At 41.9% G+C, this 26,791-nt stretch overlaps 1 protein-coding gene across 1 annotated transcript in view; it reads right to left on the reverse strand.

The window, feature by feature from the left end:
• Positions 1-26,791, reverse strand: part of CACNA2D3 (calcium voltage-gated channel auxiliary subunit alpha2delta 3) — a gene marked incomplete at both ends in the record, with an annotated part of 933,053 nt that overhangs the window by 704,539 nt on the left and 201,723 nt on the right. Inside the window, one exon of the mRNA XM_080715370.1 lies at positions 2,094-2,210. Within this exon, the coding sequence (XP_080571496.1) occupies positions 2,094-2,210 (117 nt within the window). The remainder of the gene's footprint in view (positions 1-2,093; positions 2,211-26,791) is intronic.

A 26,791-nucleotide genomic window follows, 5' to 3' on the forward strand; every position in this document is an offset into this window, starting at 1 on the left:
TGCGTGATATTTTTCAACATATTCTAAAATAGTTCCATCAGAGAAGGGTCCATTTTTTAATCAGAAAGTGGTATTACAGAGGGCTTTTTAACTATTACTTTTATTTCAGAGTTCTGCTTCTGAGATCTGAGTGGCTACCACACTGGTATATCTCTAAGGAATACTATTTGCTTAAAGGTAGTGACATAAGAACATTCCAGAGGCCACCATGCCCACCATGCAGCTTTCAGGGTCAGCTGTCGCACACTGTTTGCAACAGATGAAGATGGTTTTTTTTTTTTCCCCTAAGGCACTTGAGTATTTCCACCAAAAAGTGCCATCCAATTTAAGCAATTATCATAGTTTCTTCAGGAACTCCCACTCACTGAGCACTGTTCATGTACAGGGTCAGTGCTAACTAGCTCAAATCACGCATAGCTGGGCATGGTGGCGCATGCTTGTAATCCCCGCGCTTGGGAGGTGGAGACAGGAGGATCGCAAGGTTCGAAGCCAGCTGCGCTAGCTCTTTTAAGAGACCCTGTTTCCAAATTTTAAAAAGTATAAAATAGGTCTGAGAGTGTAGCCCAGAGGTAGAAGGGTTTCCAGGAAGCCCAGTACCACCAAAAAAAAAAATAAATAAATAATGCATAACTTTGTTTGACATTCACATTTCCAGTATAAATTCTTCCCATTTTGCAGACAAGGAAATCAAGATTCAGAAAGAATAATTTGCCTGAAGATCAATATCAAAGCTTTCTTAGATGACAAGCTAAGCACTATCACCAGCTCAAACTCTACTCTCTTACTTACTAAGACATGAACTCTCCTTCCCGGAATCAGAATAGTACAAAAATGTTTTAAAGACAAGCAAAGGGTGTATTTATTAGGCAGGTTTAAGGCAGGTGTAAACTCAAGGAAATTTGGTTTGGTCAATTAAAGGTGAGACACTTGTAATCCCAGTACCTGGGAGGCAGAGATAGGAGGAAAACAAGTCGAGGACAGGCTCAGCAAGCAGTGAGACTCTCATCAAGCAAGTGAGACCTTGTTTCAAAATAAAAATTAAAAAACAGGCCTGGAGGTGTAGCTCAGAGGTAGGATACCCCTGGGATCAATCTCCAGTAACACCAAATAAAGGGGGATGTGAAAAAAGCTACAGCAGGAAAGTGGCCTTTTATAACAAAGTGATTCTGGAAAAAATTATTAAAACTGAAAGTAAGCAAGTGATACACTGCAAATAAAGGACTCTTAAGATAACTATTTTATCCCAAAGTCCTATGACAATATGGGGTTAATGTAGGCTACTGCGATGTTCATATATCCTAAATCAAGTATACTAGCTGTTCTATCTGTTTGACTGGCAACAAGAAATAAAGTTGGAAGCCATCTTGGAAGTCCAAAACACTACACATACGTGCTACAGTTTCATTCATTCAGCTGATATTATGAAATTTCAGGGAGCTCTTACTGGTCAGTACAATCATGGTAATTACTATAATGCTCCAATAAAGATAAGGAAATATTTGAGAGCCTGGAACAGGAGGATTTCAGGTTCGAAGACAGTCTCATCAATTTAGGGAGACTCTTAGTAACTTAGTAAAGTCCTATTTCAAAACAAAAAATAAAAAGGGCTGGTGGTGCATCTTGTAGTTAGAATGACCCTGAGTTCACTGTTCAATCCGCAGTAACACACACACACACACACACACACACACACACACACACAGAGAAAATTTCCAACTTCTATACCTCATTTTTCTCAGTGAGCTTGTCCAGTTCCACACTTTGATACTGCCTACATTTTTGATAGTTGCAAGCACAGTGTATCCTCCGAGGATGATTCTAGGCACATCACATAGTTGGAGGCTACATATTTAATGGCACCTCAGCTAAGGACATAAAACCACAAGAAGAAAACTGGCACAAGAACCCTTCAAATTTGCAGAGGGCAGCAGGACTCTTTCTTAGTAACTGCTTTTCCTGGTTAACCAGAATGAAGAAATACAAGTGCCCGTGTAACAGTCCACTTTTGTTTTTGAGAGGTGAGCTTGAGTACTAATCCCTCAAGCTGATCCTTGTGTCTTTGGGTAACACACCACAGAAACCAGAAGACTTACCCGCACCGCCTCGGACTTCTTGTGAAACATCTCTTCCATGTTCTTTGCCAACTTTTTTACTAGTTGGAGGCCGTCGATTTCTTCTATGGCAACATCTTTTTCATATTCTTTGTATTTCTGTAAAGAGGGAAAGCAACATCAAAGGGACATGTAAAATACCATACCTATGATTGCAGAGCACGTTTAAAATGATTAAATTTTATTTAATCATTTTATTTAAATGATTAAATAAAAATAACAGGGTTTTTTTTTTTCTGGTATTACAGATTAAATCCAGGAGTATTCTATTTCCAAGTTATACTTCTAGCCATTTTTATTTTCAAACAGGGTCCTACTAGGTTGCCAAGGCTGTCCTAGAACTGTGATCTTCATGTCTCAACCTCCCAACTACTGTAATTACAGAAATAGAACTATTTCCATTGGATTTAGGGTTACTGGACTGTGTTTTTAGGGAGAGACATAAAAATGAACCCTGGCTTTCCTTGGAAATTTTTTTTTTGTTGTTGTTTTTTTTTTTTTTTTTTTTTTTTTTGGTGGTGCTGGGGTTCCTGGAAGCCCTTCTACCTCCGGGCTACATTCCCAGACCTATTTTTACATTTTTATTTGGAAACAGGGTCTCCTAAGCCAGGGCACGTGGCTGGCTTCGAACCTGCGTGATCCTCTGTCTCTGCCTCCCAAGCGCAGGGATTACAAGCGTGCGCCACCATGCCCGGCTTTTCCTTGGAAATTTAACTACCCAGAAGGGAATAAAGGCTAAGTCAGTCAAACCCTTTATAATATGTTCATAATGCACTGACAACCCAGACTCCTCACATTCTCAATTATAGGAAATTTTTTTTCTTTAAAACCCATCACACACTCGGATAACTTATCTGTTTAAACCAGCAGTTTTTAAAATGATCCAAAAAGTCTAAAGGGTCTCTGAGACCTTCTACATGGTCTGTGAAGTCCTTCTTTTCCCAACAGCATATCTATATGCTACTAATTTTCTTCATGAATTTCAACAAGTCACAACATACTAAATACAGAAGCAGATACTGAGGTTCCACATGTCTCCTCCAAAGTCAAATACAAAAGAAATGTGCAAAATGAAGTAGAAAATGCACACCTTGGAAGCAATTTTTTCATTTTAGAAAGTATAGCTCTTTTTATAAAATATGGTAAGAAAATGGTCCTAAGACCAATTTAACTGAAGATTTAATTTTGTGCCCACTGGAAATAAATATTTTTATTAATAGGAATTTTCTGAATGGATTTCAAAATGTGTTTCCCATCAATATGAAGCCAATAACATTTATGTAAGTTCTCAAAAAGCTGGGTAACTAAAATATTGGGGGCCCTATGTTTACTCTGATATGTGGAGAAATTTCCAAGTAATTACTAGCCCTTCTGCACAAGCTCCTATTTAGGGAAAATAGAGTTCATATCTCAGCTCTAGGCTGTCTAGAATCATATTTTAAGTGGAGAACATAACAAAATTTTAATAGCAGGGTAGTTTTTGATATATAAACTTATATTTTTTCCTCATATGCCCTACTCTTTACTTTCAAAAATGTAAACCCAACAGAAGCTCTATTTTTCCTGGCCAGCAGAGACATTCTTATACCCAGGGCTGAGCTAGGAAGGGAGGATGTGGGTATGTATCACTCAAAATACATCACTTCCCAGTTCAAATTTTCAAGTCCTTTGAGACAATAATGCAAAGTTTTTTAAAAGGGTGTTCTGAGGGGTTAAGGACAGAAGGCAGATAAACTCTAAGAAAAGGAAGGAACTTAAAAGAGAATTACCCAAATCCCTAAGACAAAGATGAAATCCTGAGAGCCTAGCATTGAAGCTGGAGCATCTGTCCTTGGTTTACAGGAAGAAGATCCCCTCTCAATTAAGAAAGTAGAACCCTGGCCGCAAGTAGGACCTTGGCTGTAGAGTTTTCAGCACCCACCACCAGACATTGGCAGGGTGGGAGGGCTAAGAAGGGACCCTTGGGCCTCTGACCTGAGTACCAATTGCTGAGGGTTGCTTAAAATTAAGTTGATTCTGAAGAAATAAAGCACTTTCTGGACCACCTAAGTCTGAACCAAGATAGCCATCTGCTGTGTAACTTATCAGATGTTCTGAACTGCTCTGCATGGTTCTGTAGTGGCCCAGGAGATGCACCTTCCTACCTTTCCCTTCTCCCTGAGAACACTCAGTAAAATCGTATGGATTTGTCTTGAAGGTCTCTCTGCAAACCATTATTCCTTCTTCTATCCCCCATCCCCCAAGACAAGGAGGCAAGGCACTCAATTCGTGTCCAAAGAGCCCTGAGCTCCTCTCTACTGGCTTTGTAGCTGGTGTGGCCCAGAGGTGTGAACAGATTTTCATGATCACCACCCCACCCACAGCAGACACCCACAGGACTTCTCTGGATGAAGCTTGTTGCAGAAAAATTCCAATAAAATACAAAGAAGATACAGATATTGAGACAGTTCCTTGTCCTATATCTCAATGAAGGTGAGCTCCCTGGCCCCTGGGAGGTAAATGGATTGGCCTGGGTTGTAAAGTTGTGAGATGCTGCCCAGTCTAACCTTGGCTTAAGCTAACATCATTCTCTGGTGCCTAAATAAAACTTCAATGACAATCAATTGAAAGTCTTCCTAAATTCAAATATGAGCCATTATCTTCAGATCCAAAAATCCTGGGCATTCTCTGCCGCCTGCCAGAGGTGCTCCAAAAGCCCACAGCAAGGGCCAGCTTATATCAAGGTTGATTGGCTACTAAAGAATATTAAAACAAAGCAAAACTAGTGTCAGCCTTGTGTTTATGGTGTCAATGAAATTAATTTCTACTTTACATCATTCTATGACTGCAGGTGATCTAGATTAGAGGCTTAAGAGAAATACAATGAACTTCACAGTGAAGCTGTACCTGATTCTTTTGGTTTTTATACTGAGCCCCAATAGTCTTCTCATATCCATTATTTTCACGTGTTTCTCTCCCAATAGACTTACAAAAGAGAATTGGTTTGTTCAACTCTAATTTCCACCAACTTTTTAGTGATATCTTCCCACACCTGTCTTCTTCTGAGTCTACCTAGTAAAAAGGAGCCAGAGACCTCACAAAGATTGGTTAGTCACCCAGAAATACTTGTGTCTGTGTCTAAGGACTAATCTCAACTCCAAGCTGTTTTCCAGATGGAGGATTCCAGGTCTGGAGCAAACTCAGCAGTTCACTGGTTCAATTCCCTAGGCTCTTCCAGCCTAAGCTCCCTCCCTTCAGGGCACATGCCAAGGGTCCTGTCTGCCTAGGGCCCTGGCATGCACTACTTTCCTACCACCTTGGGGGAGTTACCCCATACATAGATAATACCCTGCCTTTTAGAGATGTGTCAATGCCTGTTGTAATCAGGTCAGTACAGCAGATGCCTTAGTCTTACCACTTTGCTGGAATGAAAAGATTTTGAAGAACAGAAAGTAACCCAATGACACTCATTAACAATCTCAAGCCCTTAGTGGCTTGGAATGCAATATACATCAATATACATGAAAGGGTACCTACAGTTGGAAACCAAGCAATTTGACCTCCAGCAGCTGGGCAGAGGGAGCTACAATGATACAACATAATTCCAAACAGCCACCCCAAACTAAGCCAGAGACTGCATGAACATGCATATAGTCTGTTACAGTATATGACAGACAACAATTTATGACTTTTTGTTTTAAACCACTAATCTGCACACACACATGCTATGAGGACATGTACCAAGATGTTCACAGTTGGCTTAGCAATTACAAATGACTTTTTTTCCTTTTGATTACCAGTATTTTGTATTATTTAAAAAATACAAATATAGCGCCGGGCGTAGTGGTGCACGCTTGTAATCTCCACGCTTGGGAGGCAAAGACAGGAGGATAGCGCAGGTTTGAAACCAGCCACGCTGGCTTAAGAGACCCTGTTTCTAAATAAAACATATAAAATAGGTCTGGGAGTATAGCCCAGAGGTAGACGGGCTTCTAGGAAGCCCAGTACCACACACACACACACAAAAAAAAAAACAAATAAACTATATTTTGGTGGTACTGGGCATCCTGGAAGCCCTTCTACCTCTGGGCTACACTCCCAGACCTATTTTATATTTTTATTTGGAAACAGGATCTCTTATGCCAGCGAGGCTGGCTTCGAACCTGCACAATCCTCCTGTCTACGCCTCCCAAGAGTGGGGATTACAAGCATGTGCCACCACGCCTGGCCAAATATACTATTTTTGAAATAGAAAATATCAGTCTGTAGTGCTATTTAGAAAAGAATATGGGCCCCAACTAAACAGATTCCTTTACGGGAAATCTGTGTAGATAATCAACATGTCTTCATTAGCAGAGACTAAGTCAGTAGAATTAGTCCTACACAGCACAGTGCCAAAAGCTTCTCATACATTAATGTGTTCAATCCCTAAGACTTCCCTGAGAGGTGGTAAAACAATGCAATACAGGTGGTGAACTGAGACCCAGAGAGCTTTAGCTAGCCGGTGGAGATCAAAAGGCTAGAGAGAGGTTAGAACATTGGAGTAGCTTGACTTCTAATTGCTCAGACTTTTGAACTTGGGAGATAGAGAGATAGAATATTGACCATCCAAATATATGCAAATTTGTTTCAGAGGGCCTGTTTTACCACCATTAAAAGACCTTTTTCAGCTGAGCATGGTGGTGCACACTTGTAATCCCAGCATTCGGGAGACCGAGACAGAAGAATCACGGTTCGAGGACAGCCTCAGGTACTCAGTGAAGCCCTTTGCAACTCAGTGAGACCCTGTTTCAAAAAAATTAAGACTACAAAATAGGACTGGGAGTGCAGTTCAGAGTTAGAATGCCCCTTGGGTTCCATCTTTGGTACCGAAAAAAAAAAAAAATAGACCTGTCTCTTCAAGTTTATAGCCAACAGTGGCTTAGACTCTATAAGAGAGACAAGTACCAAGAAGTGGATATGTCCCCGGTTGACAAAGCCTACAACTACTCACAAGACAAGCTGTATTATGCTGCACAGTTGAGGTCCTAGCACTTGACTGCCCATGTGCAGAGCCTTAAAGCAGGAGCTTGGAGCCAGGCTGTGAACACACGCAGCTCTGGACAGTTCAAGCACCTGTATGGACAGGAGCAGCAACCCTCAGAAGGTGGCTCCAGAGCCTTCATGAGCTGCAACCCAGCTCTATACTCCAAGGCACCAAGAAAGACCTGGAAGAATAGCCTCACATGTCTTCTGTGGGCCAGGGCCTTTGCTATCTCCATAGCTTTCTTTATCTATTTTCTACATCTTCAAGGAGTACACCATTAATTACACTTGTTTTATGTAAATCAATCATCCTCCAACTGAGATAAGAAGTTAGAAAAGTATTGGCAGGTCCCTGTGACCACATGGAAGGAGGACATGAGAGGGGGTGCAAGTAGAATAGATGCCAATGCCCCCAGAATAAAGACTGGAGCTGGCTGCTTGGGACCCTGTCCCTGGCACTCCATTTGTGTTTTCCACAAACTATACCGGAGTCTCTGGTATGCCGGGCAGGGTGCTAGACACCACACCCATAACAGGGAGTACAGCAAAGTCCCCTGGTCAGCATGTCCCAGGGGTAAACAGGCAATAATTCAGCAGGACAGCGAGGACCCAGTGGGGCTTTCGAGGAGAGATCCAACAGGGGATCAATATGTCAGGCAGAGATAGAGAGAAAGCAGCAAGAAGGAAAATCCAGAGACAAAAGACTGTTTGGCTCCAGGGACTATACCTACTCCACGGTGCTGAGCACATGCAGCCAAGAAAGGGGCACTGGGGACAGGCAGGGCTAACGAGGTGCCACAGTTGACAGCTGGGACCACATCCATGTTTAGGTAGGTGACTGAGGGTGTGGAAATCTGTAACACTGGAAACACTAAAATGTTTAATAGAAAGGAGGAGGAATCAGCATTCAAACTCATGCTCTTGAAAGCCCACAGAATGGAGAACAAGTAGGCAACCCCAGATGGAGGCCAGGACTCAGGCAAGGGGGAAAGAAGGAAGAGGCAGAGCAATGATGATAGGCAGGGCTCCCCCTGGGAGGTTGCAAGAAGGCTGGTGGTCAGACACAGTGGCTTGGTCTGGCTGGCTGTGTAACTTTAAGGATACCATTTAACCTCCTAGGTCTCGGGGTCTTCATCAGAGCATGTCATGACAGACCTCAGCACAGTGCCTGCTCGTAACAGGTTACCCCAAATCCTCCTGCTCCCTTGGTTTTCCCTCTTGGCATTTCTGCTAAAGGATCCTAGCAGGTGTCATGTGCTCATACCCTACTCTCCCTAAACTGAAGCTCTTTGTGCAATAGACAAATTCCAACAGGGTGGTGGATGGAGCTGATGCTCGTGGCTCTGTCTTGCCCTGGCTCAGGGCAGTGGCTGGAGATGCTTGAGCAAGGCAGCCTGTGGCTCGAGCCAAGGGTCCAGGCAGACAACAGCCCTTGCATTCATGCCACAGAAGGAAGGCAAGCCTGAAAAACTTCGTATTCCCCTGTCACATCTGAGGCTCCCATTCCTTCTGTTAGCAGAATCAGCATTTGGCAAGAAATCCCGTGATGAGCCAAGAACATTTATCACTTGAGAAGGGAGACACAGAAATGCATTATTTCTGCAGCATCTATTTTGCCAGATCATTTCACACAAACACCAGGAAGAGAAAGGCACTACTTCACTGTCAGTACACTTAATACTGCTCATATATTTGGGTCACTTTTTTTTCCTTTCGTGATAACTGCATATCTAGAAGTGAGTCACCTGGAACTGCCCCAGAGAAGGAGGTTGAGTCAGGAGACTCCTGGCCAATCACAAGTAATTGGGATAAACGCTGAACATGGAGAGGGCCTCTGGGTGTGCTCAGCAACAGGAAATACTGCAGGGGAAGGATGAAGAAAGTATGAACCGAAGCTATGAGTGCATTTTAACATGCTCTCTTGACTAAATTTTCTCATCAAATCTAAAATTACATATCTGGTCCAGGCACCATCAAATCACAACAAGAGGACTGATGGAAGGTCCAGGGGCAGAGATGGCACCATAAGGACCTGCCCATCCCTGAGTGAGAATCCAGGGAGCCACGGACAGGCCTGCTTTGCCAGCCTTCTCCCAAGCCTTCAGCACTTCCCCTGAAATTCTCCAACCCAGCTAACCCAGTAAAACCCATCACCTGGAAAGCATCCTAGAGAAAACCCACACCCCAAATCCTTAAAAGAGCCTGTCCTGAAAAGTGGGAAAGCCTCATGCTCCTGCACTAAGATTCGACCTTTTGTCTCAATCTCATTTCTTCAAACTTTAAAATAGCCACAGTGCAAAAGATAATTCCATTAAATCAATCATTTAAGTGAGGATTAGCCCACAAACAATAAAAAAACACTTGAACTGAAATTATTGCCATTTTGTTCATTAAGCAAATATTTAGATGTTAGGGGGCAGAAGGGTTATCCTGGCAGCTATAAATGGTTCCCTGAGGCCAGAAAAGAGATTATTTTTCATTAATTTTATTTTAAAACAAGCAATAAATACTTTGGAGCAGAGCTGTGTGGGTCATTTCCAACTAAATGTGCATGCCTGTGCCCATATAGCCAGTCTGTGGGTACCTCCTCTGCAGGGCATGTGTATCTGCAGGTGGATACAATACTCTGCCAGATGTGGGTGGTGTTCTGGACAAAAAAGGAATGAGTGGTCCTCACAGTTCCCGGTAAAAAGAGGAACCCAGGAAGGGCTATAAACGATGGACTCACCAACGGTATGGGAAAGGGGGATGGTCTGCAGTATACATAATTCCCTGTCTCCAAGGAGAGACTATGAAGGACCGTATTAACCTAATGAGACAGGCATAAACAGCCACCAGGCGGCTGGTAACAGAGGCAGGATATCTATGCCCAAGACTTGATAGACAGGGGAGCAAGGTGAGGTGAGGAAGGGAAGGGACCAAAGGGTGATCGCTTTGGGCCATATGAAAGCTGAAGGCTTTCTGTTTTCCTAATGGGATAGAGTGCTACAGTTTCTGCTGTGTTCTCTGCTATTCATAGTGCTGACTCTGATAGGTTGGGTATGAAAGAGTGTTAATTTTACTGCAGTGCTATTGATTTGGAACCTGATAACAGGATCCTACTTGGCTTAGAATTACCGGTAATGGTTCAAATCCTAGGTGGAATGCATCACTGCATATGTGCTGGGCGGTTAGGCATGGTGCTAACACCAGGGACTCTCCAGCCAGATCCCCAAGTCCAGGTCCTTGTATCATATCTTGCTAGTTACATGACAAGTTTCCTGACCTCTGCCAGCCTCCTTTCCTTCACAGATGATACCAGAATCCATGCTGTTTAGAGCAACCAAACCAAGTGAAATATGTGAAGTGCACAGTAGAATGCTTAGACAGAGAGCAGAGAGCATGTGGTGAGGGTTAGTGGCAGAGACGGTATCAATCCCCACATGTGTCCTAAAACCTCTGGAAAAACTCATTTTCAGACAGGAGTAGTGGTGCATGCTTGATCCCAGTATTTGGGAGGCTTGAGCCAGCAGGATCACAGATTCAGGGCAGCCTCAGCAACCTAGGGAGACTCTCAACAACATAGAGAGCCCCTATTTCAAAAATATATATAAAAAGGCTAGGGGTGTAGCTTGGGGACACAGAATTCCTGGGTTCAATCCCCAGTAACACACACACACACACACACACACACACACACACACACACACACACATACACGTGCATGTACTAACACCATTCTCTTTCCTTAATAACAGTAAGAACCTGTCAACCAACACTCACAGCCTACCAGACCAACTAGCTTCAAATGTTACTCTAGGTAGTGGCATCTTCCAAGTACATTTGCCAGGCTCTGATGGGTCTTCAAATAAAACTCTTTGGAGATGGCTCTCTTATGGCAGAAATTGGTCTCTAGAAGTCTATATTTGCACAGAGGGAATGACAGTCTTCAGATATTACTAAAGATGTTGCAATAAAAACTAATCATCTATAATTCTGGGGTCTCTCCTTATAGGCAATGCCATTTTCTTATTATGACATAAATGTACTTAGTATTCCTCTAGGCTCAATTATTGCATACACAAGTGTCACTTCAACGTGCAACACTTCTAAGCAATTATGTTCCCCAGTAAACACACTTCCAAATCTTTTAAGCTGATGTTATAAACGCTTCTTGTTAACTGTAATGACAACAGAAATGACTCCAGGACTCTCTCAGTCACAAAAGAACATCTTTGTACTGAACAGAGATAAGGCCATGATGAAAGAATAATTCCATTTCACGTGGTTAGGCCAATCGAGTATCACCAAGGTCAAGAGACACCTGCTATTCATCTTGTCCTCTCCCAGATCTAGTGAAATTTGAGGAAACTCCTTTCAAGAATGCAGGTTTTCCCTGTGGAAGCCACAAGAACAAGAGATAATGTGTATAAGACATGAGAGAACCTGTTTAGGAATGAGGAGGTGAGAGGAGGGTGGGACACTGACTTACAACCCAAAGAGGAACCAGAGAAGAAGTGGGGAGCAGCTGCTCCTGGCTGCAGGGCTGGGCGGATGGCCCCGCCCCAGGAGTACCCCCCCAGCTCCGTGCTGCACAGTGAGCCACCCCATGAACGTGGACTGCAGTGAAGGCAGCAGGCGTCCTCAGCATGTCTGTAAGAGCTCCCAGCCCGACCCAAAGAGCAGTGTGGTCTCCATGACTTGCCAAGGTGCTTTCTGGCTTGCATCTCAAGAGAACATGGTCACAAGAATTAAGGTCCCCAGCCTCAGAGTCCCTGGAGCTCCCAGGGGCTGCTGGGAAGGGAGTGCTTTCTAAGCCATAGCTTGTGGGAGGCTGCCCCTCAAGAGGACTGGCTGTGCAAGGGGTGGTCTCTGACAAACATCTACTTCTTTCAGATTGTCAGCTCCTGAATCAAAAGATAGCTATCTCTCTTCTCCCTGTTTTATTCTCTGTACTCTTTTTTTCACTTTGATAAGTCCCATAAGCTTTTACTGTTCAACACAGACAACCAGACAAATGTTGCTAATAAATTATAGTTCTGTGGTGCTACAACTGAGTCAGAATACTGTATTATATTCCTGTTTTACATAAGAAGAATCAAGTCAGAGGCAAAGGCTAGACCAGCTGTTAGCAGAACCACCCTGGGAGGAGGAGGGGTACTGGGGATTGATCTCAGGGACATTCTACCTCCAAGCTACAACCCATCTATTTTTTAATTTTTTGTTTTGAACCGGTCTTGCTAAATTGCTGAGAGTCACTAAGTTTCTGAGGCTGGCTTAAACCTGCAATCCCCCGTCTCAGTCTTCCAAGTACTTGGGTTATAAGTGTGCACCACAACATAAAATTAGCATTGTGCTTTACAATTGGGAAATTCACCAGCCTACCAAACAAAACCCAATGGCCTTAAGTGCTTATTAAGAAAATGCCAATTTCCAGGTGTTTTCTGGATTATTGCATGGGGAGTTAACTCTCTAAAGTGAGAATATTTATGCTGGACAAATACCTTACAACCCCACCAGCCAAAACAATGTTTGCATTCCTCTACGTATCAGAGAAGAAAAATCTCACTGAACATTGATGAAGGTCTTTTGTGTCCATCAACAACGTAACTACAGCCAATATGCAAATGATAAAAGCGTTCCTTTACAAAGCCTGCCCTGCCTGACATGGACTGCTTTCTAGTCTATTTCTTTCAAACACATTTTCTGATGTTTCAATTGAAAGTTATCCATCCTTTCTGTTCCCTGGGATTAGAAGAAATAAAAACTGATTTATTAATAGAAACAGCCATCATTTATCAAGCACTAGCTTTGGGTCAGGTAGATATTATTTGCCCCACTTTACAGGTTAGGGAACTGAGGCACAGAGAGATCAATTAATTTAATCAAGGTCACACAACTAGCAGTTAGTATTAAAGGGGACATTAGCTACTATAGCTAAAAAAAAAAAAAAGTCTCAGTGGCTTACCACAGTGGAGATGCAGTTTTTGTTCATATAACCAGCCCATGAGCATGATCCTGGTCCTTCAACTCCTTTCACATGGTGATCAAGGGGCCTATGATCCTCCCTCATGTTCTCTGCTCTTTTCTAAGACCCTGGAATTGCATGCATTCCACTGGGAGTATGAGGAGAGGGGCTGGAGAGAGTATACCTGCTTCTTGAACTCTGTACCTGGAAGTGGCCCAATCAATTCTTCTCACATTCCATTAGCAGTGAGTAACCACATGACCCAACAGGAAAGACATCTCAGGGCCCAGTCAAGGAGCCCATGGCTGGGAGCCATCTGCAGGCTCCATATAAGTAGCATGGGAATGGGGATGTAAATCATCTGTGGAGCTAGGAATTGAACCCAGACAGCATGACCCCCAAACCCATGCTTTTAACTATCCCACTTCAGTTTGAAGCCTTAATAAACCATAGCTAGGTGAAACCTCAGCTTAGAATTTGGGAACAATTTGCAGGATGGCTACTTGAGAGCTGGTGCAATCAAGTCACAATCTACAGAAAGGATAACGTGACCCAATCACTTGTACATGTAATTATGGTCAGACTCAGATGTTAAAGGCCAAGATGCTGCAACACAGAAAGGAGCACATTATAAACAATTCTTAGACCTTTTGTCTGATTTCCTTAATTCTGGCACAAATAAAACTGCTATTTGAATAACATCAATGACCTTTTCTAGCACACGATATTAGTTTCCCAGGCACCACAAAAGTTAATTGGCTTAACTAAAGTCTTTTTAATTCTATATCCAAGATGTCCTGGAAATCGAAGGAAATCAATGAATGAGTCTGCAAGGTCTGTAACAAGCTTAGAGCTAATACTATTTGCAGCTGCTCAAGTGGTTTCTGTAGTTGTAGAGCCAAAAGCAGGAATGAATGTTAGGACCCTGTATCTGAACAAATATTTAACTCCATCAGCTCCAAAGGGAATACAGAAACACCAACGTATGGCATAGCCTTACCCTGCAAATACAGAGTCATGGTGAGGTCATGCTTGATAAATTCTTATCAACCCACCCGCCCTCTCGCTGAGAGAAGTTGATGACTGAGTTTCCTTGTCCTGGGGGAAGCCGGCTCTGTAGAAACCCGGGGGAATTTTGATATGCAACGTCCTACAGCTGATATCAGGAGCCAAGAAAAATGATCCATGGCATCAGCATCCTTCATTAAAATACCTCCTTGCCTCATGTTGCCCAAAGGGACCCACAGGTCTTCTGTGAGCCTGCAGCAGGTGACACTCCAATTTCACTCACATGAATAGTCCCACAAATGAAGGTACGACATCATACCTTCCCTTCTCTATGCTGAGATGCAAAAACAAAATCAAAATCAATCCTCTAAAAATGTTAGTGTCACCAATCTCAGAATCATATGGTCCTCTAACTGAAAACCCAGCAAGGCCAGCACACAGGACTTCTCTGTAACCTCTTTAAAATCATGGTGTTAGAATACAAAAGAAATTTAGAAATCATCCATTTCAGAACCACTAAGTCAAAACCTTTAGAGGCCAGACTGGTCATCTCAGGTGAAGGAACCAAGCAGTCTGGGGTCTCCAGCAAACAGTAGAGCTTCTGTCCTGTACTAAGACACTAGCACTTCTGGGTTGCTTCTGATCTTTGTATTTGGGGACTGACCAGCATACTGTGGTTACCCAATCTTCTTTTTGTTAAGACAAGCCAGAAATCTGTGTTTCTAGTAAAACTTTCTCTGAGTAGATAGATGGCTTTGAACACTCCAGGGCAAAAAATGTCTCTAAACATCTTCATCTTCATGTGAGGAAATCAAGAGGTGAGACACAGAATAACATATGCTCACATCTTCCAGAAGCTAGTGATACCCTAAGCAGTGTGCTGACTGTTTCTTGACGCCTATTCCCTTACTCTCGGGCTGGGCACTGCTATGAGCCCACAGCGAGGGTGAATATACTCAGAGGACAGCAGGTGCCTGGGCTGGCTCACCTAGATCGAAGCCACTGGGGATAGAGCCAGGGTCCACCTCACCGTGGGAAGCGCCCTAGCCATGCAGAGGCTTGGAATCTGAGGCTATCTCTCTCTACAGACTACCAAGCATGGCCAGAGCACCTGATTCCTGTCACATGTGGGCTTGGTAGTTATGGAAATGAAACTCTGAGGCTGAGAAATGAAGCCAAGTTAAGAGAACACACATTACTCCTGAGATGGGGATTTTTCTGTGGTAGTTGGAAGACTCCCAGAGTACTCAGCAATTTAACTAATGTTTCTCTTCCTCTCCTATCCTCATGCATACACACACACAATAAAATCACTATGCTACTGATATATTTTTCTCCTAAGGTGCATTTAGGAAAATATAAGAAATGTATCAATTCATCCACATTGTTCTCACTAAGACTTGAAGATGGAAGGTTTTGAGGGCATGCCTTGGGCTACTCCAGTGACTAATTAGTGAAGTCCATGGATTCTTCCTCACCATGATTGCTTTTAAGTGCAAAAATGAAAAGAAATAAAAAGAAAAACAATTTTATTAAAATTCAGTTCTCAAAATGGTTAAACCACAACTTTATGATGCAGAAATATGGGTGGCTCTTCAACAGTGCATTCAGTAACAAGACCTAGGAATGAGTCTGCAGCTACTGTTATCAGCAGGGTCTAGGAAGAGCAGCAGCCAGGAAGCTTCTGCATTACCCAGGACATGAAAGAACAATATCTGTGATCTCTATAGGTGACAAAGTCATAGGCACTGCTGGGGCCTCTCACCTACATTTGTAATATACCAGAGTAACAAATTTTGATGAGAGGCTAGTGAAAATGACAGATATCATTTTTTTCCATCTAATTTCATGTCCTCTGAATTCTCTCCAAGGCCAGGGTAACAGGTTAACCATGCCTGTGCACTATCCAAGAATATCAATAAGACCTAGAAAAGGTGCCCTGATGTGGGAAGAGTGACAGAGCTCCTGCCTCCAATCCACATACAGCTCCGGGATATATATACAAAGCACACTGGCGGTTGCCGGTCATGTCTCTAGGTCACACATAATGTCCGATCATTAGCGTGGATTTATGACATAATTTAAGGTTTCTGCATATTAAACATATATGTCAAGCTTGTTGATTGTACTAATCAATTAATACTTATTCAAGATGGTATTGCTGTCTATTTAAGAGTAGATCATAATGTAATTCTGATTGTCAGTAAATGATGATTACTCTAATTAATCAGTAAAGGTTAGACATTCAACTAAAAACAATATTTTCTCAGGCCAGGTCATGGAGTAGAATTAATGGAACCATAATTCCTTTTGTATATATACTACTGGGTTTTTAGAATTCCTCACACAAAAAAAATCATGTGTTATTTGTGTGATAAAATATATAAAATCAGATCCAAAGAAATTTAGTAATTACTTATACAAAAATATGATAAGTGTTTCACAATACACAATAAATGACTGGATCAGGCATGTACTTAAGAAATGAATTAAACAACCCATTTAAAAGGCCGGCCTTTGTCCACAGCTACTATATTACTATGTCAGAAAATATGTCAATGTCCATGCATTGGTAATACTGCATGGTATTAACACAGAAATCTGCTCATGAAAAAATGTCAAGTATATACCATACAATTTCATCATGTTTGTAATTAAAGCCATATAAAAGGAGAATCACGTAGCTGGGCATAGTGGCACCTGCCAGTAATCCTAGTACTTTGGAGGCTGAGACAAGAGGGTTGCAGGTTTGAGGACAACCTCAGCAACTTTCCAAGACTCACAGTAACCTAGTAAGACCCTGTTTCAAAACATAAATTTTAAAAGTCTGAGAATGTAGCCTGGAGATAGAATGCTACTGGGTACAATACGGAGTAGCATACACACACACACACACACACACACACACACACACACACACACACACAAGTGAAAGACTCATTAACCAATCAGATTCTGTGAAAAAACACAACAAAATTTCAATCATGGGTCTGGGTATGGTGGAAGACTTTAGGATGGGTTTTCTCAATTTTCTAAATTTGTTATGTGATACTGCTTTTATTTTATTTATTTATTCATTCATTTATTTATTTATTTATTTATTTATTCATTCATTGATGGTACTGGGGTTCCTGGAAGCCCTTCTACCTCCAGGCTACACTCCCAGACCCATTTTTATATTTTTATTTGGAAACAAGGTCTCTGAAGCCAGAGCAGCTGGCTTCGAACCTGCACGATCCTCCTGTCTCCGCCTCCCAAGCGCGGGGATTACAAGAGTGCGCCACCACACCCGGCATGATACTGCTTTTTAAATGGGAGAAGTCCAAGATGGAGGTAAATAGGAAAGTAGGGGCAAGACTCAAATCCAGGCAGGCTGGCTCCAGACTGGAGAGGTCCCGATTTCTACTAGAGATAGAAATCTCTATTAAATGGGTTGTTTAATTCTAAAATTGCTGAAGGTAAAATGAGATGATCTTTCTTATAAAAGCAAAATATGTTCACTGTAGGAAGAACTCAGATGATAAATTTAAACAAATAGGAGGAGAATAAAACCTTAATCTTATTTCCCCAATACTACCAAACTTTATCCCTCATTTTATATCCTCACAGATCTGTTGTTGCTGTTTTGCTGTTACTGCTTTCATTATTGAAGATTGAACCCACTGGAAGTCTACCTCTGAGCTACATATCACCCCTATTGTATTTTTAATTTCAAAACAAAATTTTCTTAAATTACAAAGGGCCTCCCTAGCTGAGGCTGGCTGGGAGCCTACAATCCTCCTATCTCAAGTACCAGGATTACAAGCATACACTACCACATCTGATGTATCTTTTTCTTTTTTATTGTAAGACTGGAAATCAAGGTGAGATCATCCTATGTGCACTGAGATGAACTATTTTCAAATTGTTTCCCCAGGAAAATCAAGAAAAAGTAGTTCACCCTTCAGACCACTAAAATGAAGCACATTTGTAATCTCAGGATTTGGGAGGCGGAGACCAGAGGATCACAGTTCGCGGACAGCCTCAGCTATTTAGCGAGGCCCTTCACAACTCAGTGAGACACTGTTTCAAACACAGAAAAGATTTAAAACAGGGATGTGGGTGTAGCTCAGAGGTGCGATGCCCCTAAATTCTATTTCCAGTACCACACACACAAAAAAAAATCCAAGTTCCGACATCCCAGGTCCCTCACACACACACACTGAGACCCTTGGTATGGGCCTGGTATGGCTTTCCAGGGAAGGAGGAGGTACATTCAGAGTAGCCATGTGCAATCAGAAACCATTCTGACCTGCAAGGACACTTGGCAGTATTTGGAAACAGTTTTGGTTTTCATTCCTGGTGTAACAGGGGAAACTGCTACTGAATCTAGTGAGTTGAGGCCAGGAACATTGCTGAATATCCGAAAGAGCTCCAAAGCACAGGCAGCCTCCCGCAGCAAAGAATTATCATACAGTGGCAGTAGTGTGGGAGTGGAGAAGACTTGGAATAGACAATCGTTTTTAATAAAGAATACATCTAACACAAATCCAGATCCTTTCAAACCCAGTATCTATTAAAAAGGTGAAGTTTTGTCCAAGACTAGCACTCTCTGGGGTCTTCCCGGAAAAGGGAAGGAGGCCCAGGAGAGGGGCCTTCCTAATGCCAGGTAACACTGAGCATAGAAAACATTCTCACCTGAACTTTCTCTGCTTGCTGTAACACCTGCCCTTAGAACACAGTTGATACCAACCCATTAGTCATACAGAGGAAGTCTCTCTGTACCTTAGAGCTTTTAAGAGAAGATGGGAGAGCTCATCTGGCACAAGAGCAAGGGCTCAGACAGCCTGAATTCCTCCTGTTGGGCCTCCATGGGTCCTTAGAGAAGCTGCCACAGACAATGTCTGCTGCAGTTTCCCTATCTGAAAAGTGGGGGCAATAATTATGAACACCTTATGGGCTTGCTGTGAAGGACACTTGTGTTTCTCTATGTGCTCTGCTTAAAGAGACATTTGGTACCACCTGATCTCCAGATGACCATGGCGAAGGGAGGGGTGAAAAAATTCCTTTCTGAGCAAAGTGGCCCACACTTGAGATAGGAGGATTACAGGTTCTTGGTGAGAGCCTGTTTCAAAATAAAAAATAAAATAGGGCTGGAGGTAGCTAAGAGGTAGAATGTGCCTGGGTTCAATTCCCAGTAAAACACATACACACACACACACACACACACACACAATCCCTAGTTGTTCTTCCCCATGGACTTCCATGTATCATGTACTCTAGAAGCCTCTTCCTGTCCTGTTTTACCTCTCCAAACATTCCCTGTTCCTCTCCAATCTGGGCCCTGCATCTTCCAGCCACACCCCTCCAGGTGGCTCCATTACTGTGAGACCACAGTGGCTTCTGTCCATTGGCCTCCAGCCAGTGCTCATCAGTGACCACCAGCATAGCCTGGTGCCAGAGCAACTTCTGGCCCATCACAGAGTTGGCCTTGTTCCCTCTGTGGCCCCATGTCAGTACAGAGCAGAAATATCCAGAAACAAGTGAGCTGCAACCTCCCGAGACAAGTAAATTGTGAGTCAAGGCTTCTTAGAGGAAACTGCCCTTCAGAAGGGGCATTAGAATGAGGGCAAATGAATAGTGGCTAAAAGAAGATTTTGAGAGCAGAGAGCATGAAGCCACAGCAGATGTGTGCCAAGTCAATCATCTAGTCAATCATGATAATAGCTAATAATAGCAGAGTACACCCTGCGAGCCAAGTCTCCTGCCAAGTGTGTTTTGATGTCATTGCCTTCTGAACACAGCTTAGAGATTGACAGGACTCCTAACAGGTGAGAAGACTGAGCCTCCTGGCGTTAAACCTTGGAACTGAGTATTGTGCTTTGGAATATCGGGAGGACCACTAAAACTGCAGCGACTCCTGCAATATATTTCATGGCACAGTGAATATATGTGAACACACTTCATTATGAAAATGAGTCTTTCAAAGATGGCCCCAATGAGAGATTTCACATGTGAACTTACTCAGTAGTAGAACAAGGAGCTCTGAATAAAGTTCCTCTCAATAAACAAACCAACAAAACAATATACATTTACAGTTAAAAGAAAATAATCTCAACAAGGTCCTGACATTATCCACAAATCCCACTGAATCAGGTCAATTACTGACTGTCTTACTCAAAATATTACTGTATTACTAAATATCTACTATGTTCTGTACCAGGTGAAGGGATGACTCCGGACACTACAGACAAATATATGCTCTATAGGGTTTAGAAATCTACTGGGGAGAGATTAACCAAATAAAAGTATGGAATGCACGTGTCATTATACAGCATAATAAACAGCACCGAGTGCTGTGACTCCTCAAGGCAGACCCAAAGCCCTCTCAGGAGTAGCTCACATCACAGACTCAAAGGATGAGCCCAGGAGAAAAGTGGAGATGCTGCGGTAACAGGCAGGGCTTGTGCCCATGCCTTACGCTGGGAGGATCACAGAGAAATTATAACGCGGAGGTGAATGAGCTCACCCACAGTACAGACGGCAGCAGGCAAAAGAGGAAGATGAGCATACCAGCAGGAGAAAGATCAGGACATAGGACTAAGCTATATGTAAGTAGTAGAGGAAAAGAAAAAGAGGGAAAGGATTGAAGGAAGAAGAATGGACAGGAGAGAGTGAGGTATAGAGATTGGCTGCAAAGTCAATTGACCCTAAGCTTACTGGGATATAGGCATAGTTTCCCCATACCTAATTACACTTTGGGAAAAGTAGTCTCATCCTGCAAATCTGAAATTATTTACAAACAGCAAGAAGGCGGGTGTATGCAGAGGAGCCATTAATGCTCAGCTGCAGGGATGCTTTTGCCACCCAGCCTGGACAGAAAAAAACACATGGTCAAGAGTCAGGAGAAGGCCCATCAAGTGCTCTTTCCACTTTGTATTTGAGGTCTCTTCTGATTTTTTTTTTTTCACGGAAGCTGAATAACATGTTGAAAAATGCACTTAGTAGAAATTACCACATTAAAATAACTTAAGAAACAAGGTGGGAAGACCTCTCCACAAACAGAGGCTGCTTTTAAAGCAGACTCTTGAGCTATACCAACTGCTTCCAAATCTCCCATCCTTAGAGATGAAACACCCCTGCAGAGTGTGCACTGATGTCATTGTAGCAAGGTAGGGTGGAACCACTCTCGGTGGGGAAATTGAAAGGCCTGAAGCCTTGACTCAAAGATTTTACCAGTGAAAGAATAATGTGTTGTTCAAGTTCCCAGCTTTGGTAGAAAATGTAACACAACACTAAGCGATTTCAGTAAATTTGATCTTGGTATTAGAAGAAGCTGATGGTAACTTGTAGATGCTAGATTGGGAAACAAAAAAAATGACAAAGATAAGAACTGTTTAAAGGAGACTTCCGGGAAGATGGCGACCTAGAAAAGCGGGGCTTAAGAGCCCCGCTAACAACAAATCTCCATTACCACAAAATCAGCGACTTTCATAGCCAGAAAACACCATCACCAGTGAAACAAAAAATCACCAGGCTCCAGATAGAAAGCGGACTGAGAACAGAGCCACAGAGGAGATAACCGGCATTGCGCCCGAGGACGCGGCAGACGCTGCAGCAGCGCCATACTGCCGGCGGCAGTGGCGAATTCACGGGACAGCTACAGCAAGCCGAGGTGAGCAACTGCGGAACAGCCAGGCGGGATTTCTCCGCGCAGAGAGCATCTAAAGCTCCCAGTGGCCGAGCTCAGCACACGCTGCAGGGATTCAGAGTAGAAATCAAAATCAAGAAGAAAAACGCCAGCCCCATAGCCGAGGGCGTAGCAGCGGCGCCATATTGCCACCGGCGGCAGCAGCAGCGAATTCAGCAAGGCCAGTACAGCTACATCTGCGTACTCAAGAACAGTGAGTCAAATTGCGGGCCACAGAGGAGAAATCCCAGTACTGTACTCCCTGGGACTTGACCCAGTGGGGGAGGGGCGGTGGCAGAGATATCACACCATAGGAGAACGTGCAACCTGGCACCCCCCACAGTCTAAAGCAGCCTCTATCGACTCTCTGGGTCAGAGACTCTGTGATAAAACCCAGTAAAGGAGTAGTGGGGTCCGAGATACTACTGACTCGAGATCCAGAACACCTTAAGGGAAGTCATAGTGACCCAAGGGAAGAACCCAGAGAAGGCACAAACATCGGAAATCATGGGAAAGAGGAATAATACTGGAGCAATGAATGCCCACAACCCCACAACATCAGAACCCGATAAAACAGAAAATAAGAGATTTCTAGAAGATCAAATCAGGAAAATAACTGTAGAAATAATAGAGGTGCTTCGAAAAGAATTCAGAGAGAGCCAAAAAGAGATAAAGGATGCAATTAATGAAGTAAAGGCCTCAATTCAAAGCACAAACAACCAATTAGAACACATGGAGAACAGAATCTCGCTCTTAGAAGATGATCATTCCAAAAATGAACGCATAGTTTCTAATCTAGAAAAAAATATCCGACAACAGGAATCTGATATTGAGGAAATATGGGCCCATTTTAAGAGAGCTAACCTAAGAATAATTGGAATAGAGGAGGGAAAAGAAAGTGAAACCAAAGGGATCAACAATCTCTTCAAAGAAGTAATAGCAGAAAATTTTCCAAACATAGAGCAAGAGGTTGATACAAAGGTCCAGGAAACTTATAGAACTCCCTTTAGACAGGATCGGAGAAGAGGATCCCCACGCCACATATTTGTCAAAATGACCAATGTGGAAGCCAAGCAGAGAATCTTAAAGGCAACAAAAACAAAGGGCCAAGTGACATTTAGAGGCAAACCAATTAGAATCACTCCAGACTTCCCAAACCAAGTCATGAGAGCCAGAAGGGCTTGGAGTAACATATTCCAAACTCTGAAAGAAAACAACTTCCAGCCAAAAATTTCCTACCCAGCAAAACTTTCTATCAAATTAGATGGAGAAATAAGAAGCTTCCACAACAAACAGAAACTGAAGGAATTTATGTCTTCAAAACCAGCGCTAGAGAAAATACTCAAAGAGATTAACTACAAAAAAGAAATAGGTAACACACACCAGAACCAGAGAAACAAGAGTTTCCATCCAACAGACAACTAAGATTGGTTATCTCTGGAGATTCATTATTTATGTTAGTCTTTTACCTATCTCTAAATTGTATTGTTTGCCTTTATTGTTGTTAATTTTTAGGATTTCTAGTTGGAATATTAATATACCTTCAGATATAGCAATTGGAAATATTTTATCCCATTCTATTAGTAACTGTTAACTCTGTTTACATTGTCTTTGGATATACAATTTTTTTTTATTTTTTAGGGAGTCTGTATACTCCTCTGTTGCCTGTGCCATTGAAATCATAACCAAGAAATCACTGCCAATTTCAATGTTGTGAGGTTTTATGACCCAGATTTTCTCCTAAAAGTTTATAGTCTTAAGATTTATATTTAGGTCTATTATCTATTTTGAGTTAATATTTGTATATGGGATTAGGTAAGGGTCCAATTTTATTCTTTTCCATGTAATTATTATTTTTAACAATATTTAGTTAAAAGATTATCATTTCTACCACCAAATGTTCGTGGAAACCTTGTCAAAAATAACTTGACAATATAGGAAGAATTTAGCTCTAGGCTTTTATTTAACTCCAATGGTTTATATATCTGCCTTTAGAATAGTACTACACTGTTTCAATTATTGTAGCTTTATATGGTTTGAAATCAGAAAATATATATCTTCTAGCTTTGTTCTTTTTCAAGATCGTTTTGGGTACCTAGACTCCATATTCCATATTAGGATAGATTTTTTTCTGAAAAATAAATATATAAATATATGATAGTTTCACCTAAAAAATAGAGAAAATATTCTCTGGTAAGAAAGAAAGCAAAAAGAAATATTGAAATGTTATCTTTAAGTCATCAAAAGCTTGGTATCAGACAAATGAAACTGTTATGTGAGATTATCATTTTTAATTTTAGATAAATTGCCATAATACTAGATGTCAACTACTAAGCCAAGCATGGGAGGGAGGGATGGGGAGAGAATGGGTTGGGGATTGGGTGGGGGCTGACTGGGTGATGTGTGCATGTATGTCTACAAAAGTATGTATCCTACTATGATGTATGAATACAGTGCACCAATAAAAAAAAAAAAAGAACTGTTTAAAGTTGACTGTGTATTTGTTTTATAGGCTTTTGGGGGTTCAATTACAGAGAAGTATTTTATTTTTTCCCTTTAAGTTATATGTCCTATAATGTACCTCAAATCTACATAAGGAACCGTAAACAGTGGTCAGGTGGAAGCCATATGTCTACTTAAGTCTTATGATTCATCTTTTCTAAATATGGGTTGAACCAAAATCAACTCAGCTTCAGGGAAATCATCTACGCTTTTTCTCCACTACTTGCCACATGGAAATGTTACAATGAGTAGCTAAGTGTGCATGTGTGTGTGCTCTGCTTCATGAGGTAGAATGAGGGAACACTAGAACAAGAAATTAAAGACTAATTCATTTTTGTTGTTGTTATGCTGGGGGTTAAACGCAGGGACATTCTACCTCTGAGCTATACCCCCAGTCCTATTTTTTAGTTTAATTTTGAAAAAAGTCTCACTAGGTTGATAAGAATCTTACTACATGCTAAGGCTGTCCTTGAACCTGTGATCCTTCCATCTCAGCCTCCAGGTGTGCACCACCACACCTAGCTATTAAGGACTATTTCAATGTATTAAAATGACCAAAATGTATTTGAAAAGCCCCCACTAATAATGGTAGTACCTTTACAGTCTGAATAATATTGCATAATTTCCTACTAAAATTATTACCTATGTTTGTTTTAAATATGTTTTCTTTTCCTCATTTTCTATTTTCAAATATAAATAGTTGCAAGTCCTTTTAAAGAGACCCATTCACCCAATAGACCATCAAAAATAAAAATTGGTGATAATGACATGGTTGGTAATACTGTTCCCAGAAAGCAGCACGGTCAAAGTCAAATACATAAGCTGATGTCCATCCACCATAAGATGAAGGGAGGGATGGAGGGAGGGAGGGATAGCAGTAAAAAATAACTGTGGAAAGACAGAAGTTATGTGAGGGGTTAACAATCTCTCTTCTCTCTCCATTCCACAGTAAGGCTATATCCTGAAACCCAAGAAACTACATAGATCATCAGAAAATCAATAATCCTTTGGAAATTAATGAGTCAAATAATCCAACCCAGCAACCTCTGGAAGGGTCAGATACAGGAAGTCAGGCCAGGGCCCTTTCAGAGAATGGACTGCATGGCAGAGCCTGCCCGGGGCCCTTCCTCCATCCCATGGAAATAGTGACAGGGCATCACATCCTACAAAACCTCTATCAAGGAAAACGCCATGTTCTGCTGTCAACAGACAAGATGAGTCCTGGAACACTCCTCACAAAAGGCAGGTGGAGTGCAAGAAGGTAGAAGGGTGAAAGGAACAAAAATCCAACTCAAAGCTCCTATTCAAAGGAAGAACTTCCCCGTTCAAAAGAAATGGGTTTAAGCTTCTGGCCCCAAATTATTCCCATTAAGTTTTAAAATAACCTCTTTGATTAGAGGGAGAAAAAAAAAAACCCTTTGAATTACTAAAGTAGAAAAAAATACATTTGAGCATTCAATGTTGAAAGAGGAAAAGGTCTAGCCCCTTCTTATAAGGACTTACACCACCCCACGTTCACCAGCCATAAGATTCTCCCTGAACCGCAGAGCTTCACTGGGGGAGGGGGCGCTAGCAACAAAACACTTACAGGTTTCAATTACCAAATATTTATCTTCTAAATAAATCTTATGTCTTCTAATCCTTACATAAAATCGATTTGTTAATTCACTTCTATTTCATTCTATAATGTCTCCTTTTGTTAATCTTCTTTCCCTGGGGGCCTCTTTTCAAATCTTGTCACTAATCCTTGCTGAAAAAAAAAGTTCCCTTTTCTGAATTCAAGGTAATAAACAAGCCTTGGAGTTATCCACCTTTTTCCGCATTCATTTTGTGTTCCCTGGGCTTTCTCATTAATTGGATGCTTCTTAGCTTTTCTATTTCCTTGTTATCACCACGCTTCCTTTAATCCATTCATCTTTCATTAAACACAGCAGTGGGCTGCAAAAGGTTAACCAAGAAAAAAAAAGGGGGGGGGGATATTGAAACATCAACCAAAAGCTGAACGTGAGAATTAACTCTGAAAATGTGATGTGCGTGGCACCTTAATGCACACTGTCAATTCAAACCAAAGAGAAGGTAGCGATGCACAGGACTGGAACAGTGTTGGAGCTGAGGCACTACCATCCACAGTCCTGGGACAAGAGAATGAAGCTAGGCCCAGACAGAAGCCTTCAAATAAACCTACATGCCTTGTCTCTTATTTTCAAGGAATTATTCAAAAAGTTCAGTAAACTCATTGCAAAATAGCAATGCCTTTTGTCAGCCTGCTCTATAAGTCCACATTTCATATAACAGAGTTTTAAAAACAAAGCACTTCTGCATCGCCCCAAAACTATTTCACATGATCCAGCACAAGCCCTGTGTGACTGCTGGATTCAGGAAACAATAAACATCAAGTTGAAAAAAAATAAAGGCAGGCCAGGGGATTTTGCCATCACTGGCTTTGAACATCCATTTTTCTCTTTCCAAAGTCCTCTTTCTATTTGCTTCTTTCCTCCTTCCCTCCAACCAATTCCTACTCCTATGTCAATACCCAAGTCAAGACTCAGT

Source organism: Muscardinus avellanarius (genome assembly GCF_963383645.1).
Source record: "Muscardinus avellanarius genome assembly, chromosome: 18".
NCBI lineage: Eukaryota > Metazoa > Chordata > Mammalia > Rodentia > Gliridae > Muscardinus > Muscardinus avellanarius.